General features: G+C 36.5%; 1 protein-coding gene across 1 annotated transcript in view; it reads left to right on the top strand.

Annotated features, from left to right (window-relative positions):
* PEX3 (peroxisomal biogenesis factor 3) overlaps positions 1 to 17,912 on the top strand; it is a 34,290-nt gene extending 16,378 nt beyond the window's left edge. The window contains exons 4-12 of the mRNA XM_043457284.1: positions 6,496 to 6,539; positions 7,934 to 8,058; positions 8,342 to 8,408; positions 8,516 to 8,570; positions 9,122 to 9,290; positions 10,803 to 10,873; positions 13,197 to 13,319; positions 15,168 to 15,264; positions 17,686 to 17,912. Of these exons, the coding sequence (XP_043313219.1) occupies positions 6,496 to 6,539; positions 7,934 to 8,058; positions 8,342 to 8,408; positions 8,516 to 8,570; positions 9,122 to 9,290; positions 10,803 to 10,873; positions 13,197 to 13,319; positions 15,168 to 15,264; positions 17,686 to 17,769 (835 nt within the window). The 3' untranslated portion in view covers positions 17,770 to 17,912. The remainder of the gene's footprint in view (positions 1 to 6,495; positions 6,540 to 7,933; positions 8,059 to 8,341; positions 8,409 to 8,515; positions 8,571 to 9,121; positions 9,291 to 10,802; positions 10,874 to 13,196; positions 13,320 to 15,167; positions 15,265 to 17,685) is intronic.
* Positions 17,913 to 18,549: the final 637 nt, after the last annotated feature.

The raw sequence follows: 18,549 nt of genomic DNA on the forward strand, positions 1-18,549 counted from the left end.
TAAAAAAGTTTATTTTATTTTATTTTTTTTAAACAAAGTTTAAAAATCAAGTAACAATAAAAGAAAATATATCCCCTCAAAAAAGTGTGAGTACCTGGATAATACACCCATTTTGCAATAGTGCAACTAAGTACATATTATTGACTATCCATAGTCCACGCAGAGTTACAACTCTGCTCATCAGCATCATGCCAACAGTTCCTAGAGTTAACTATTTTAGAAAAGATAGAACCTGGATCTTCTATCCTTCAACCAATTGATCAGATTGTTTCATCTGATTAAAGTATAATGCTAACAATCAGAATTTTTTCCCTAACTTCGTGATTCTTAGAGATTGACACACTTTACTACTTATGGATGTAGGGTTTAATTTATAAATTAGTTCACATAATCATATAAAGAAGAAGCATACAAGCAGATTGCTCCCAGTAAAATAAATACTTAATTACCTGTATGCACATAAGGAAGAGATACAAAAATAGGCTTTAATTGCCTTAAATTTTAGTCTTATTGGGAAGACAAGACAAATGAAATAAGTGAATACACTTTATTAAAAGCAGCATATCAGTAGCAACAAACCCAGTAAGTGTAGTAACAAACACAGTGGCATTCTTTCTTGGTGATTAAACACAGGATTCAAGGTAATTAAGAGAAGGTCTCTGTCCCTTTAAGACCTTGTCATCCAAAGGTGGAAGTAGATAAAATAAATTGTCTTAATTCAAGACTTATTGTGGTTCAGTTCAGTTCAGTTCAGTCGCTCGGTCGTGTCTGACTCTTTGCGACCCCATGGACTGCAGCACGGCAGGCCTCCCTGTGCATCACCAGCTCCCGGAGCTTACTCACACTCATGCTCATGGAGTCGGTGAGGCCATCCAGCCATCTCATCCTCTGTCGTCTCCTTCTCCTCCTGCCCCCAATCCCTCCCAGCATCAGGGTCTCTTCCAGTGAGTCAACTCTTCGCATGAGCTGGCCAAAGTACTGGAGTTTCAGCTTCAGCATCAGTCCTTCCAATGAACACCCAGGACTGATCTCCTTTAGGATGGACTGATTGGATCTCCTTGCAGTCCAAGGGACTCTCAAGAGTCTTCTCCAACACCACAGTTCAAAAGCATCACTTTTTCGGCGCTCAGCTTTCTTCACAGTCCAACTCTCACATCCATACATGAACACTAGAAAAACCATAGCCTTGACCAGACGGACCTTTGTTGGCAGAGTAATGTCTCTGCTTTTTAATATGCTGTCTAGGTTGGTCATAACTTTCCTTCCAAGGAGTGAGCATCTTTTAGTTTCATGGCTGCAGTCACCATCTGCAGTGATTTTGGAGCCCAGAAAAATAAAGTCTGCCGCTGTTTCCACTGTTTCCCCATCTATTTCCCATAAAGTGATGGGACCAGATGCCATGATCTTAGTTTTCTGAATTTTGAGCTCTAAGTCAACTTTTTCACTCTCCTCTTTCACTTGCATCAAGAGGCTTTTTAGTTCCTCTTCACTTTCTGCCATAAGGGTGGTGTCATCTGCATATCTGAGGTTATTGACATTTCTCCTGGCAATTTTGATTCCAGCTTGTGCTTCTTCCAGCCCAGCGTTTCTCATGATGTACTCTGCATATAAGTTAAATAAGCAGGGTTACAATATACAGCCTTGACGTACTCCTTTTCCTATTTGGAACCAGTCTGTTGTTCCATGTCCACTTCTAGCTGTTGCTTCCTGACCTGCATATAGGTTTCTCAAGAGGCAGGTCAGGTGGTCTGGTACTTCCATCTCTTTCAGAATTTTCCACAGTTTATTGTGATCCACACAGTCAAAGGCTTTGGCGTAGTTAATAAAGCAGAAATCGATGTTTTTTTGGAACTCTCTTGCTTTTTCGATGATCCAGCGGATGTTGGCAATTTGATCTCTGGTCCCTCTGCCTTTCCTAAAACCAGCTTGAACACCTGGAATTTCACGGTTCACGTATTGCTGAAGCCCAGCTTGGAGAATTTTGAGCATTACTTTACTAGTGTGTGAGATGAGTGCAATTGTGCGGTAGTTTGAGCATTCTTTGGCATTGCCTTTCTTTGGGATTGGAATGAAAATGGACGTTTTCCAGTCCTGTGGCCACTGCTGAGTTTTCCAAATTTGCTAGCATATTGAGTGCAGCACTTTCACAGCATCATCTTCCAGGATTTGAAACAGCTCAACTGGAATTCCATCACCTCCACTAGCTTTGTTCGTAGTGATGCTTTCTAAGGCCCACTTGACTTCACATTCCAGGATGTCTGGCTCTAGGTGAGTGATCACACCGTCGTGATTATCTGGGTCATGAAGATCTTTTTTGTACATTTCTTCTGTGTTTTCTTGCCACCTCTTCTTAATATCTTCTGCTTCTGTTAGGTCCATACCATTTCTGTCCTTTATTGAGCCCATCTTTGCATGAAATGTTCCCTTGATATCTCTAATTTTCTTGAAGAGATCTCTAGTCTTTCACATTCTTTTGTTTTCCTCTATTTCTTTGCATTGATCTCTGAGGAAGGCTTTCTTATCTCTCCTTGCTATTCTTTGGAACTCTGCATTCAAATGGGTATATCTTTCCTTTTCTCCTTTGCTTTTCACTTCTCTTCTTTTCACAGCTATTTGTAAGGCCTCCTCAGATAACCATTTTGCCTTTTTGCATTCCTTTTCCTTGGGGATGGTCTTGATCCCTGTCTCCTGTACAATGTTATGAACCTCTGTCCATAGTTCATCAGGCACTCTGTCTATCAGATCTAGTCCCTTAAATCTATTTCTCACTTCCACTGTATAGTCATAAGGGATTTGATTTAGGTCATACCTGAATGGTCTAGTGGTTTTCCCTACTTTCTCCAATTTAAGTCTGAATTTGGCAATAAGGAGTTCATGATCTGAGCCACAGTCAGCTCCCGGTCTTGTTTTTGCTGACTGTATAGAGCTTCTCCATCTTTGGCTGCAAAGAATATAATCAGTCTGATTTCATTGTTAACCACCTGGTGATGTCCATGTGTAGAGTCTTCTCTTGTGCTGTTGTTGGAAGAAGGTGTTTGCTATGACCAGTGCGTTTTCTTGGCAAAACTCTATTATTGTGGTTAATCTGTGTTAAAACGTAAAAGCAAAATGTGGGAAGAAAATGTGAGAGGCTAGAGAACAAAGCGATTAATTTTGATGGGTAAACCTGGGCAGCTTTAAAGAAAAGGCATGAGCCCTCTTTTCTTTACACACAGAGAGGAGAATTCTTGGAAGGATAAGATGGACAACAGTTCTCATCATTGCCTATTTCCTCTTTAAATATTTTCATGTTATTTTTTCTTAACCTTTCTTTTGATTTGAAATTATTATATTCATTTGGTGGCAATGAAGTTTCAGTGGCAAAGAATCTTAAACATCCTTCATCACAAGAGAGGCAGAACAATTAGAAAGGATTAGTTTCTTAATTTGGTAATATATTTTGGTAACATTAAAGAGCCTGGTCATATTAACTTGGAGTTGATTTCCATTAGACAAATTATTTGATAGGAATATTGGCATAGAAAGTACCCTTTACATAGGTTCAGAATTAAAATCTTTTAAAAAGATAAGGTGAATTTTTTTTTTTCATTTTTTGTAAACGCATACATTAAAAATGATCACCACCATCAAGCTAGTTGATATATCCGTCACTTCACGTAGTTACCATTTTTTTAACATGTGGTGAGAACACCTAAGATCTCTTCTCAGGAAATTCCAAGTATACAAAAGCATTGTTAACTGTATTTACCATGCTGTACTTTAGGTCTCATCTCAATTAAATCTTCCTGGGTAGCTCAAATGGTAAAGAATCTGCCCTCAGTGTGGGAGACCTGAGTGCAATCCCTGGGTCAGGAAGATCCCCTGGAGGAGGGCATGGCAACCCACTCCAGTATCCTTGCCTAGAGAATCCCACGGACAGAGGAGCCTGGTGGGCTACAGTCCATGTGGTCGCACAGAGTCGGACACGACTGAGTGACTACCAATTTCACTTTCACCTAAATCTACTTTTAAGTCTCTTAGCAGTGAATGTCTAAATGAAGAAATGTCCTGTGCGGCTATAATTCTGTCCTGTCCCACCAAAATCATGCCAGCTAAGTACAGTTTCAAGACAGAAAACCTTAATTTGCCTTTCCATAGCCAGCTGCTATTGAGTACTTCCTGTATTAAAATTTTGGAACTGCTATTTCCTTATTTCATTTAGAATTTCGGTAAGAATCACTTTGAGATTTATCTTAGGCAACATTCAAGAGATGTGATTTAACTGCATTAAAATACCTAATCCTTGAATTATGGTTGATTCCCAGTTTAACTTAGGACTAAAACATGGTATTCCACAACAAGCCTTGAACGGTAGCTAAGGCTGCAGTAGGGCCCCGGTAGGATTTTCTCCATGTAGCTGTCAAACTTGTGCCGTCTAGTAAAAGGTTACCTGAAGCTCTGCAGTCCCTCCAGTGGCAAAGAAAGATAAGAAACTAGTAATACCCCACAGTTGTAATGGTAGTTCAACTTCTTATTGAAATGTAAATTTATGTCTGATAATAATAATAAAGAATATGGGATTGTATTTTTGTCATTTTTTAAATTTCATTTTTCTTGCAATTTATTTGTATTGTATTTTACAAAAGTGTTCATCTGTGACAGATTGGAAATGTGAGAACAAAAATACTGGTTCTACCACAAAGGTGATTTGAACAGCAGTGAACTCCATCCACATAGTACAGTGGAGTCCTATGCTGTGGTTTTAAAAAAAAAAATGATGGCTGTTATCTATATACTATTATGGAATGATCTCCAGGATATACTGTTGTAAGTTTTAAAAAGTTAAAGGAAAGGTGTATATAGTATGCTATGGTGGCTCAGACAGTAAAGAGTCTGCCTGCGGTGCGGGGGACCAGGGTTCGATCCCTGGGTGGGGAAGATCCTCTGGAGAAGGAAATGGCAACCCACTCCCAGTATTCTTACCTGGAAAATCCCATGGTTGGAGGAGCCTAGCAGGTTACAGCCCATGGGGTCACAAAGAGTTGGACACGACTGAGCGACTTCACTTTCACTTTTCACCAGTTGTCTAAACATAAACTATGTTTAGTGTTTGAAAAGCAATGTCTAAAGTGATAGTAAAATAAATGAAATAACCTAAATGTGTATCTAGCTGGTGTCGTAATCACAAAAACAGAAGTTGTGCTGTACCTGCGTGCTTAGTCATGTCCAGCTCTTTGTGATCCTGCCAGGCTCCTCTGTCCATGGGGTTTTCCAGGCAAGAATACTGGAGCGGGTCACCATTTCCTTCACCAGGGGACCCTCCCGATCCAGGGGTCAAACCCATGTCTCCTGTGTCTCCTGTATTGCAGGCAGATTCTTCACCCACTGAGTCATCAGGGAAGCCCAACAGAAACTCTGCCACGTGACTTTAAAATGGAAATTTGATTGTGTATTTTTAGTGGGATATATACTCTTAGAGCATACAAAATTGAAAAAACAAAAACCTTAAACTCTTTTCAGTATTGCTATTCTGAGACTGTTGTCCACAGAGTGAGGGATGAGGCAAATTGTAATTATATTGGTTTCACTGATTTCTAGTGCAGGCAGAAAGAAATACAGATATAAGATTAATGAGATTATTAAAAAAAAAAAGTGATCCTAATTTTGAATTTGAAGTATAAATATGAATTCATGATGTACTTTATCCTTTAATATATGTGCATATAAATACACACATATAGTATACTAGCTGAGTCTTCTGAAAAGGCTTAGAAATAATGACCTGCCCCATAGGTAGTGAATCCTTAATCAAAGTCCTTAATCAAAGTTTGCAGTTTCAGACTAGCATTTTGTGCTACTGGAAACCAGGACTCTCAGAGAAATGGATGATTTCAGGCTTGCAGCAAAAATTGAACAGAATGAACCCAGACACCTTTTGTGTCCGAAAGCAAAGAAGCTATCAAAGCCTAAAGGGTTCATGTCAGAAGAACTTAGGGAGTAACCTGGATAGCCCCACAATAGTCAAAGACGGGCAGTTTGAACATTAATAAGGGTAACAACTACAGTGGGTAGAAACACATCAAATACACATTTAAATGCCTGTGTTTGTAATAATATTAAAAAAAAAATACTTACCATTGAAGGATTATAGACCTACTTCATTATTTGTAAAATAGTAAATAAGGGAAAGATAAATATTATTCCTGCTTTTCCTATATGATTTTATAGTACACATATGCATGTGCTCAGAAGGAGGAGAAAGACTGGAAGGACATTCACAGGTAATGGTGATGGTGGTCGTTTAGTTGCTAAGTCGTGTCTCTGACTCTTATGAAAATGGGTGTTGTCATCAGTTACTGAAATTATAGTCATTTTTTAGTATAGCTTATGGGCTTTGTCTCTACAGTTATAGTTATCTTGTGATAAAATATAATTAAATATTGAACTGCAAAGTTCAAAGTTTTCTATTAAATTATCTAGATTATTATTTTCATCTTTTCTGATATTTTTCTTTAGGCCTTCAAACAAGCTAGAAATATGGGAGGATCTGAAGATAATAAGTAAGCCTACATATTTCAAGTCATAGCCTTAAAATATTTTTAATGGGAAATTGTTGTATTCTGTTATGTGGGTGACTCTTCTTTACCTACCACATGGAGTTGTTGTCAGGATTAAATAATTCTCATGAAGCAAGTAGATTGATGTCTGGTTGTAGAAGCTACTGAGTAATGTTAGTGGTGGTGATGGTGGTATTATTGTTATAATAATACATAAACCTATCCTAGACTACATATGTGTATATTGGGTACTGATAGCTACAATAAAGGAAGTTTTTACTCCAACCTAAATAGTAATTTTACTTTGATATTGTATGCAAACTGTGATTAGTGATAAAAATTTCAAATAAAAGGCTTCCCTAGGACAGATAGATATATATATCTCCATGTCTCAGAACTTCATACTCTTTCTTGTGTTTTCCTATCCATTCAGCTAATCCTTATCCACTGAATCATGCTTGTTGTTGTTTGGTCATGTCTGACTCTTTGTGACCCCATGGACTATACCTTCCCAGGCTCCTCTGTCCATGGAATTTCCCAGGCAAGAATGCTGGAGTGGGTTGCCATTTCCTTCTCCAGGGGATCTTCCCGACCCAGGGATTGAACCCATGTCTGCTGCTTAGCAGGTGGATTCTTCGCCACTGAGCCACCAGGGAAGCACAAATCATGCTCAAGCTTCACCTGTTTGAAAATGAAATAAACGTGTGTAGGGCCCTGTATCTCCTTCCAGCTGTTGCACTCTCTTATCCCCCTTGTGCAACACTAAAGGTTTCTACATCCTCTCTCTTTTCTCCTGCACTCCCCCTCACTCTCTGCCACACCTGGAGCCTGCTTTCCACTCCTGTATCTCCAGGCGGGTATCGCAAGATCAGTAGTGTTGCTAAATCCACTGGACATTTTCCTCCTGTTGGACCTCTCAGCGAGAGTCAACACCTTTCTCTTACCTCTGTTTTGAACACTGTCCTAAGCACCTGTGAAGCCTACCTTCCTCCATCCCTGTATGAGCTTATCCTTTATCTTCTTTTACCTGCCAATGACGGCTGGAGCTCTTCATGCTCAGCCCTCTTCTCTGATTCTGAACGAGCTCCCTGGACAGCTCAGAGTTCTGAGGCTACAACTGAATGCTTCCCAGTCCTTTAACTCTTCACTGAATATATTTATTATTATCTGTATTGGTTATTGTTTCAATTAAGAGATCATTCCTAATTGACAATAAATATTTTGTAAGCAGATAAACTATGAAATATTTTGAATTGATACATTTTTGTACTTGAAATAATTATAAATGTATATTTTAAGTTGTCTTATGAAAAAATAACATAGGGATGGTTTGTGATTTTACACATTTGTTTGTGTTTTAATAATTAGTACCAAGAGGTTTTCTTTTCTCTGCAAAGGTTTCACAAGAAGTATCGTAGCTGTATACAGTACTTGCATGCTGGTGGTTCTTTTGCGAGTCCAGTTAAACATAATCGGTGGATATATTTATTTGGATAATGCAGCAGTTGGCAAAAATGGCACCGTAAGTTTAATAGACTTAAATTGATACTGCCTTATCTTTCAAGAGATTCAAAATGTAACCAAATATTATTTATCATGATAATTTATATAGAATAAATATCTTTATATTTCATGTGATTGTAAACTTTAACCATTATTTTTCTTCATATTTTGAAACTAGACTTTTTGTTATGTTGAAGAGTAGTGTTTCCTATTGTTCTAGGTCCTAGAATCTCAGCTTAAGTTATAATGAAAACATTATTATTTATTAATAATATTGAGTACCTTCTATCTATTTTGTACAGACAGTTCTTGCCCCCCCAGATGTCCAACAGCAATATTTATCAAGTATTCAGCACCTCCTTGGAGATGGTAAGATTCTTATTTATGACCTGTAAACTAATTCTAATTCATTCATTTGTATTATTGAGGAATTGAAAATGTAAATAAGGCTTTTACATTTATTTTTGTTTTTATAGGCCTGACAGAATTGATCACTGTCATTAAACAGGCTGTGCAAAAGATTTTAGGAAGGTAAGGCATTTTGCTTTGCCTTTTCTTAACTTCCTGATTCTGATGAATAAAAGAAAAATTAGCATAGTTCTGATGAAGCTAGTGACTTGACAAATGGTGGTCTGCACAACTCTTTTAACCTAATACAGACCCAGCCCTGGGGTATTACATTGTGGAATCCGTTTTCTTCATCAGTATCAACCTTTTGATACTAAAGGGAAAGCTTTAATGTTTCATTGTTTATTGATTGATTTCAGAACAAACCAAAAATATTTGGGTCATGAGACAGAAGACCTGCTTTTAAAAATCTGCCTCTGAGGCTTTTAACTCCTGTTCATACAGGCAGTATCTTTAATTACAGTGGGAATTTTCTTGTGAAATCTGCAACAAAATTTTTCTTGGCCACAAACCAGTGGCTGATTTCTTAATCTCCTCTAATGATTTCATAGTCAGTAGTTTCAGGTTTGACTGGATGAAACAGGATCTCCAGTAGTAACCTGTTAGGAAAAGAGTATTAATAGGACGTGTTGTATAGTTTCACTTTATCCCAGTTTTCTTTTCTCTGTTTCTAGTGTTTCTCTTAAACATTCTTTGTCCCTTTTGGACTTGGAGCAAAAACTAAAAGAAATCAGAGATCTCGTTGAGCAGCATAAATCTTCTTCTTGGATTAATAACGATGGATCCAAATCTTTATTATGCCATTATATGATGCCAGATGAAGAAACTCCATTAGCAGTTCAGGTGCTTAATTCAAAGCTATTTAACCAAACCAGTTGCTCTTTGTTTTTAATGTTTTTTTCATTATGTCTTAAAATTTAGATTTCTGAGTCTCTTGAAAGGTAAGTGATTGAAAGACATATATTTCAATAACTTAAATAAAACCTCATTAATTTAGAAAACAAACTATAAATGTGATTGATTTCTAGTTAGAAAGCATTTTAGATATTCAGCAAGATTTTATTGAATATTAGTTATAAGACAGACACTATAATGTATGATTGGGATATAAAATGAATAAGCATGCTCAGTAAACCTGGGGAATTCGGAAGACAAATTCAGTTCCAGTGGCTAAAGCATATTTGTATGAGATCAAGTAACAGAAGATAAAGCTGGTAGTTGGGGACAGTATCATAAAGAGCTTTGTATGCCTAGATAAAGAGTCTAAACTTCCAGTTCTAGACAAAGGTGAATTTTGATCAGGTCAGTACCACGATCATGTTTGCTTTTGAAGATAAATCAGTGATGACAGTATCAGAGTGCACTCAAGGAGGTTGTAGTCATCCAGTTGAGAAACAAAGGCCAATTCTAACAGTTATCAACCGTGGTGTTGCTATACCCTGGTGTGTCCCAGACAGTTGTGATCTATGTTACTCACTGATTAAGAATAATAAAAATACCAAGGATTACAGGTTATGGGCCTCTTTTAAAATAATTGCTGTTTATTAACATGTAAGCAGATTGCATCCATTGTTTGCAGTTGAGAGAAGGATCTTTCTCACTTCACAACTGGAGAAGTCTTGGACCAAAGAGGCCCTTGTGCCACACCTCAGCCTAAAGGCCCTGTTAGAACAAAGATGACCATGTGTTTCATTGCCTGCCTCCCGCTCCCCCGGAGGCTCCAGAGATAGATTGTAACCCATTTAAGAGAACCCCATGGACCCCTGCAGGATGGAAGCTGAACTGAATGAACAGAACAGACCTGTCAGAATTACCAAGAGAAACAGGAGAAAACTTACTTAAAAATTAGAATCTCAAGGAGATGCAGTAATAGTATTTTTAAAGCTTTCTGGAATGATAAAGCAATTTCCAAATTTTAAAATTCAACAGTGGACTTGAAAATAATTCAACAGAACAGGTAATGAGAGGGATGATGGACCAAATCTTACCTGGATTGAATTTAAGCCTCTGGAACCTTAGACTAAACTAGATTGATGAGAAAAGACACACACATATCCTAATAAAATGCCTTAACAATAATAGAAAAAAATATCTCTGGCCTCTGCAACCTGGAAGACTAATTTTTCTTTGTTAATATGTCCTTCAGGTAAATAAAGATCTTATAAAGATCCTGTTGTGACTCATGTTTTAAATGCTACTCGCTGTGCACATCAACCTGTATAGTTTTTTTGAGTTGAACATTTTTTTATTGTTGATAGACCATAGACTTTGAGATTTCCTGAACTCTTGAGTTTGTTTCATCATAACCCTGTGCTAATATTTGAAACCCTGAAGTGTGGCATTTTAATTTCACAGGCCTGCGGACTTTCTCCTAGAGATGTTACCACTATTAAATTACTCAATGAAACTAGAGACATGTTGGAAAGGTATGTACACTGCATGTAACAGGAACATGTGCTTCCGTTTTAAATGTATTCATGACCATTTTATAGTTCTTCTTGACCAAATAGTGAACATAGTATTTTGTTAAAATTAAATTTTAAATATATTCCCCTGCTTTTAGTAGGATTTCCTGCCTACACTCGTGCCTGTCTTATTAGGGTAGGGAGGTAAGCAGAGATTTTTTTTCCAAGATACCCAGGATTGCCCCTACCTGTTTTCCTAGCCTAGAGATTCTGATATACTAGTTAAGGGACTGGAAGATAGTTAGCATTTATATTTTGAGGAAAGCTTTAAACGGTGATTCTTATATGCCCAGTGTATTCTGGTATATGTTTAACAACCAGCCCTGTAAAGAAAAAAAACCGAAAACTAAAATTGCAGCCACAGCAGCGCTGACTCTCTGACTCCCAACCTGATGTCACTCAGTGCTGACTTGGGAAGAGGTGCTTTTGCCAGCCAGAGCTAGTCTTCAGGTATACACACATGTGCACATGTGCTAATGTGTATGCACACACACATACTCAGTTATGAGAACTACTTCCCCTAACCCTTTCAGGTTCACCTCTAATGTTACTAAATCTTCCATAAAAACTCACATCTGCCTTCAATAGAGTATCAACTTTTAAAACTTACCCAGAAGACAGCCAGAATGTTACAAATGGGAAAAGCCCCAGATTATGTCTTAGAAGATGCTGCTGCTGCTGCTGCTGCTAAGTCGCTTCAGTCGTGTCTGACTCTGTGCGATACCATAGACGGCAGCCCACCAGGCTCCCCCGTCCCTGGGATTCTCCAGGCAAGAACACTGGAGTGGGTTGCCATTTCCTTCTCCAATGCATGAAAGTGAAAAGTGAAAGTGAAGTCGCTCAGTCGTGTCCGACCCTTAGTGACCCCATGGACTGCAGCCCACCAGGGTCCTCCATCCTTGGGATTTTCCAGACAAGAGTACTGGAGTGGGGTGCCATTGCCTTCTCGCATTAGAAGATAAGAGGACCTAGATTCAGGGTTGGCCCTGCTGTTTATCAGCTGGTCAGCCTTGATTGAGCCACTTACACTCTTTGAGGCAGTTTTATCATTGTGAAATCTTAGTGTTCATCTTCTTTTATCTTAAGTGATTAAAGTATCAGTATTTTTTTTTTAATTAAAGATAATTTAAGATCGTTTTCTCTAGTTTTGTTTTCTGGGCAGGTCATATCCTCTGTTAATATTTTTTTCATGATCTTGAAGAAAACCAGCAAATTTTTAGGTTAATTCAGCTATTATCTGAATTCATCAAGTTCTAGTCCTTTGACTTTCTACAATATCGATCTCCACTTCTTTTCTTATTCAGATCACTTCATGAAACCCTAGAAGAAAGTCATCAGTGTCCTTTTGTCAAATCCAGTCAACCTGTAGCGTTCATCTTTCTTGACCTTTCTCTGATAACGCTATTAATCAAGGCTTTCTTGAAATTCTTTCTCTTATGGCTGCCTTGACAGACTCCCAATTTTCTCCCCAGTTCTCAGATCATTCCTTCTTAGGTTCCTCTACTCCTGTCTTTCCTTTAAATACTAATGTTTCTCAGGTATTTGCTCTTTTTTCATCCTCAACTGCCCCAAGCAATTTTATTTACTCCCATTACTTTACTGTTTGTATGTTAATAATTCCCAAATTTATAGCCCTAGCCCCCCACAGCCACACTGCCATGCATTGAGTTGAGATTTCTACACGTCAGAGACAGAACTAAGCTGTTCAACTAGGCAGTTTCTAACTCTGATAGCATATAAATTACTCTTCGTATCAAAGAGTTTCTGTGAGGTAATAATATAGCAAAAAGAGCTTGACCTTTAAGGTCAGAAAGCCCTGGGTTCAAATTCTGGCTTCTATATTTACTAGTTACATATCTTAGGACAAATTTCTTCGTGCATCAAGTGTCCAGTTCCTCATCTGTACACATTAACAAAATATTCTCTCTCACTAGGATGATATGATAGAGTATAAAAGTGATTAGAAGAAGATTCCTTTTTAAGAGTTTCCTCAAGAGAAGTAATGATTACTGATGTTTATAAAAGTACGTTTATGAAGTGCCAATAATGTAAGAAAATCTAGCAAAATGGGCAAATATCCTCACTGTGTTGTGTTACATAATTAGCCCTCTTTTTATGCTTAACTTTTAAGATGGACTCCTTGATATATTTTTATAATGTTTTAGTTTATAAAATTGTGACTAGAAATGGTGGTACGGCTGTCAAAGGTGGCCACATGGTTATTAAAGTTTTGTCCTTTTCCATTGAAAATCTAAAAGGTAATTTATCATCTTGTTTTATGTAGTCCAGATTTTAGTACAGTTTTGAATACCTGTCTGAACCGAGGGTTCAGTAGACTGCTAGACAACATGGCGGAGTTCTTTCGACCTACTGAACAAGACCTGCAGCATGGTAGCTCCATGAACAGGTGAGAAGACATGTAAGAATGTCACCAGTCTAAGGACTTCTGATAAAACAGTGCTTTTGGATATGTTTATTTTTTGTTCCAGGTAACAGAAAAAAAAAAATCTCAGACAACAAATGTGAATGTTAATTTTTTCAACAAATTAAACTCTGTTAAACCAATGACTCCTTCATTAGGAGGAGCTCTTTCAGTATTCAGTATTAAAATGTTTATTTCTCCTAAAATTTTGCCGCTGTACACAAGTACTTACCTTGTGAAACTACTTTTCCATAGGCCAGTTTCACTTATTGAGGCTTTTTAAATTTAACACTGTAGAATACAAAACTTCGTGAAAACGTTATTTAAGTTTTAACGTTTTCTCTTACATTATTCCAGTACTATAAGCTATAATTGGCCTTCATAATTCAACCAGACATTCTTGTTCTAGATTCCCATTTGATGAATAATCTCCTAGTTCTGTAGCCCATTTTGTAGGATTAGGAATGTTTAGATAGTACAGATGATAGTGATTTTAATCATAATTACTAAGTCATGGATTCACTCTGCCAAAAGATAGCGTATGGCTTTATTTTATTCTTATTATCTCAGCATGAGCACCTTGAATCTATTAGGATTTACACTCTTTTACAGTTTTTTTGTATTAAATTCAGAAAATAATAGGTACTAAATCAATGTTAACCGACTATAAACTTATCTGTTAAAATTAGGGATAACAGTAACTGATATGCAGTATGTATGTGCAATGCCTGTTTTAATTCTCAGATACATAGAGCAAGAGGTTATTTGCCCAGTTCTCTGGGACCACTCTTTATTATACAAAAAGGAATAATTTACAGTTAACATTGAGGATTTGGAATGCTTAGGGTCATAAAGTTTATTTTCAGAAGCAGTTTAAATGTCATCCTAAAATCTTTTGTAGCAATTCTTTAAATTCTCAAAAAAAATTCAGCCTCAGTAAGTTCTCTAAGTTAAGGTGCTCCAGTCAACAAAATTTCACTATAATCTCTATCTAGCAAAAGTATTAGTTATTTACTGAATGGTGATAAGAATTTTTATATAAAATAAATGCTTGATCTTGTACACTAGAGAATTAGAAAAATTATGTTGCAGTTGTATCAGCCATTTTAATCTTTTCTTAATTCCTGTGGTACTCATGATCACTCCTGTAGGACTCAAGTGTTTATTATACTTAACTATTTGACGTTGCTAGTAATTAAGAGAAATACATACCAAAAACTGTGAGATAGTCATCTTTAGCTATCAGACACATGAAGAGTAAAGAAATGCTTGATGTAGAAAGGAGTCATGATAGAGCAGGTATCCTCTCATACTGTTAGAGAAGCAGAGGGAATTTGGCAATATACATTTTAAAGCTTAAAAGCATTCATACCCTTCGACTCATTAATTCACTGTAAATACAGAGTTATTTATATTAAGGAAAATTAGGCAAAAACTCAATGCCCAACCATAGGGAGCTGATGATATAAGTTCTCACAGCTAGAGGATGGATTACTATATAGTAATTAAAAAACAGACAAATACTTTGGAAGAACTTATTATTAATGAGATGGAAAGAATGATTATAGCATGTGAATAAAAATTCAAAACAGTGTTGCTTGGGAGGTTATAGCTGGGTGTTAAAAACACCCAAAAAGTATAGATATGTATAAAAAAATTACTGGAAGAAATTAACTATGATGTCAATTATAATTGTTATTTCTAGATGGTAAAATTATGTTTGGTCTTTATTTTCTTTTTAAGTATTTTTCAATGACTATTTCTTTTATAATTAAACATTAAATTCCTATAAGATAATTTCAGAAAGTAATTATTACTGTGATGATTTTTCAGTCTTTCCAGTGTCAGCCTGCCTTTAGCTAAGATAATTCCCATAATAAATGGACAGATCCACTCAGTTTGCAGTGAAACGCCTAGTCATTTTGTTCAGGTAAGAGGAGAGCTTGGGTTATTAAAAACAGACTGTACTTTTGGTTGTGGTCCTGTTTGTCTAACATAAAATTACATTTCTCTTCTATGATATTTGTTCAAAGAAACCAAAAACTTGAAGCAACATGTAGAATACAGTCAAGTGCCCCATGAGAGTATAATATCATGACACTTTTATGAGGTTGGGAATACCTTTCTCCATGTTACAGTACAACACATGTTAGACAGACTGCATTTTAGTCCAGATATATTCTAGTGGTCAGTTGAATTTACAGTGTTAATGTTTTGCATTAAGCTGTGCCTTGAGGCAAATCAGTGAACCAGTCCCTCAGATTTTGAGGAAAAATGAAACATTTTTGTAGGAAAGTAAAGCATTTAAATAGTTAATAAGTATAACTGTTAATAGTGCACCAATAATCTGTTCATTAAAAGCTGCATACTCAGTAGGTTATTTAAATTTTTCACTGGTCTCCCTATAACTCCATCTCCTTTCTTAGGAAAGCATTTTATAATAGAATACATTGAATAAGACTGATTTTACTAAAAGAACAGCTTTGAATCCAAACTTTTTTTCCAAGTTATTTGCAAACTTGTAAACTGTATAACAGTAATTGCAATAAATTACTCGCAATACACCTCAGTTCCAAACTACTGCCATAATGTGCAGTGAGAAGAGAGAGACTCTAGGCCTAAGTGTAAAGATAGTATCTTCTCAGTAATATTTATCTCAAATTAGAGTATCTCTATGGTTTTCTGCTTGGGAACGTGAAGAGCCATGAGGCTATGGGTTGTAATTCTTCCTTTCTCTTGTATAGAGTCATTGGCTTATCCTTCACATGTGACTTAATTTAATTTTAAGTTTAATTTTAGCTCAAAATTTTTTGAACACTTAAGTTTTAAATATTTTTTCTTTTAATTTTCATGTGCATATTAGTGTAAGAAAAAAAATAGTTGTAACTTCTGGCATTTAAACCTTAACTTTACCTTTCTCCATTTTCATAAAAATCTCTGGCTTCATCAGTAAGCTGTTCATCTTGATGAGTAGCATAATATATACACCAGGGCTTTCCTGGTGCCTCAGATGGTAAAGAATCTGCCTGCAGTGCAAGAGACCCAAGTTCAGTCCCTGGGTCGGGAAGATCACCTGGAGAAGGGAATGGCTACCCACTCCAGTATTCTTGCCTGGAGAATTCCACAGACAGAGAAGCCTGGTGGGCCACAGTCCATGGGATCGCAGAGTTGGACGTGACTGAGTGACTAACACACACTTAATACAACACCAGCTTTGGTGCTTAAATAATTTACATACTATATTAAAGTCTATAATTGAGGATGAAAATAAAAGGTACAAACATCATTAATACTAGTGCTTAGTATTAATACATTTTCTTGGTATCATTGCATGTAGATTGTTTATATACTAGACCATTAATTGACAAGCCTTCCACCAAATTTTTTAATTATGATTTCTGTGGGTTAGAGTACCATGCAGTATTCAGAGAATGTAGCTATGAATTTGTGAGATGAAAACTTGCTAAGCTCACCTGGATTTTCAGATGCTTAAGAAAGAACATCAAGGATAGGTTCACTTCCTGTTTCTCTGCCGCTCACCGGGCAGCGTGAACCACATAATGGTTTCTGTTGCCATGGGTCCTCACTCTCTGGGGAAGCCTGTGGACACCTCAGAATAACGCCTGTAAGTGTATACTGTAAAATATGTAGGTTTTAATGAAAACCAACTGCATACAGTTTCAAAATACTTTTTAAAATGACAGTTCATGGAACTTCTGCAACTTACCTATCTATGACATAAAAATGTCTGAATTCTGCTAAAGGCCAGCTCACAGGTTCTGCTGTCTGTTGCTTATATACACAACTGAAAGAAAAGCTAGATTTCAGTTAAAGGCTAATGAAAAAAAGATGTAATTGTTTCTTTATCTACATTAGCAAATCCGTTAAGAACCCCTGTTCTCAGGTATATTTGTGTGGTTGGTTATGTATGTGTGTATATATTGTTGTAATCATTTATTCAACAGATTCTCATCCAGCATTTGATACTCACACGCAGATCCATTTGAAGACTATTTTGGATCTTCTTAGTGTGAGGGGGGAAAGTTGTGAGTTCTGGCATTTATACCTTAACTTTATCTTTGTCCATTTTCATAAAAGTCTCTGCCTTCGTCAGTAAGCGGTTCATCTTGACAAGCCACGCTTGAATACTTATCATACCCACTGTCTCTTATACAAAAACTTAATAAATATCTCCAGGAATTTATTATAAAAGAAACTTCTTTCATTAAATGGTTTTCTTTTTGGCCTTAATGCCACAAAACTTTGAGCTAAATTTGTTGCTTGATTGCAGAAATGAATTCAGATTATCTGTTCTTTTTACAAACTAATGTTTTATTCTCGTCTTTGCTAGGATCTGTTAATGATGGAGCAAGTGAAAGACTTTGCTGCTAATGTGTACGAGGCTTTTAGTACTCCTCAACAACTGGAGAAATGATTGGTTTTTTCCTTCAAGAACAGCTACAATGGGATTCAGTTACTTTTTTAAAAAAATGCACTGAATAAATCAACTATATATAGGGTAATGATTTGTTACCATAATGTCTAATAAAAATATATTCTTAATCAAAGTCTTCATAATAAAATAGATTTATTTGGCATCTTAATATATTTTTTTAAAGCCATCAACAGATTGGTTTTTGTGGGCATATCTGAGTGTATACAGTGCAAATATCAGAATTGTTAATAATTTGTTACATCATGGATATTAGTTCCAAGTCAAATAATGTAAATACTTTATTCTTTGACATTAATACTGAAGTAAAATCTGTTTGGGAAGTAGATATAAAGTTTGGAAAAAATGCTATTTAAAGTTCACCAGACTTAAAAGTTCACTGGACTGCAGTATACAGGAGAGAATCGGACTTTTCTCCAGTTAATCTTCAAAGGGATAAAGACTTTGTCTTAAATATACCTGGTTGAGAACTTTCTTTTTCAATAGAAATCAGTTAATTTAACAACTAGGATTAGGACTTCCCTGGTGGTCTAGTGGTTAAGGCTCCATGCTCCCCTGCAGGGGGCATGGGTTCAATCCCTGTTCCCTGGTCAGGGAATCTACAATCCTGCATGCCATAACACGGCCAAAAAGAAGAAGGAACAACTATGATCAGCAATTTTTTTCTTTACTGTTGTTAACAATCATTAGGAAACTACATACTGATTTAGAGACCAACGTTGTGTTGATGCTGTTTACTCAGCTATTATTAACTACTGTACA

Source organism: Cervus canadensis, chromosome 33 (genome assembly GCF_019320065.1).
Source record: "Cervus canadensis isolate Bull #8, Minnesota chromosome 33, ASM1932006v1, whole genome shotgun sequence".
Taxonomy (NCBI): domain Eukaryota; kingdom Metazoa; phylum Chordata; class Mammalia; order Artiodactyla; family Cervidae; genus Cervus; species Cervus canadensis.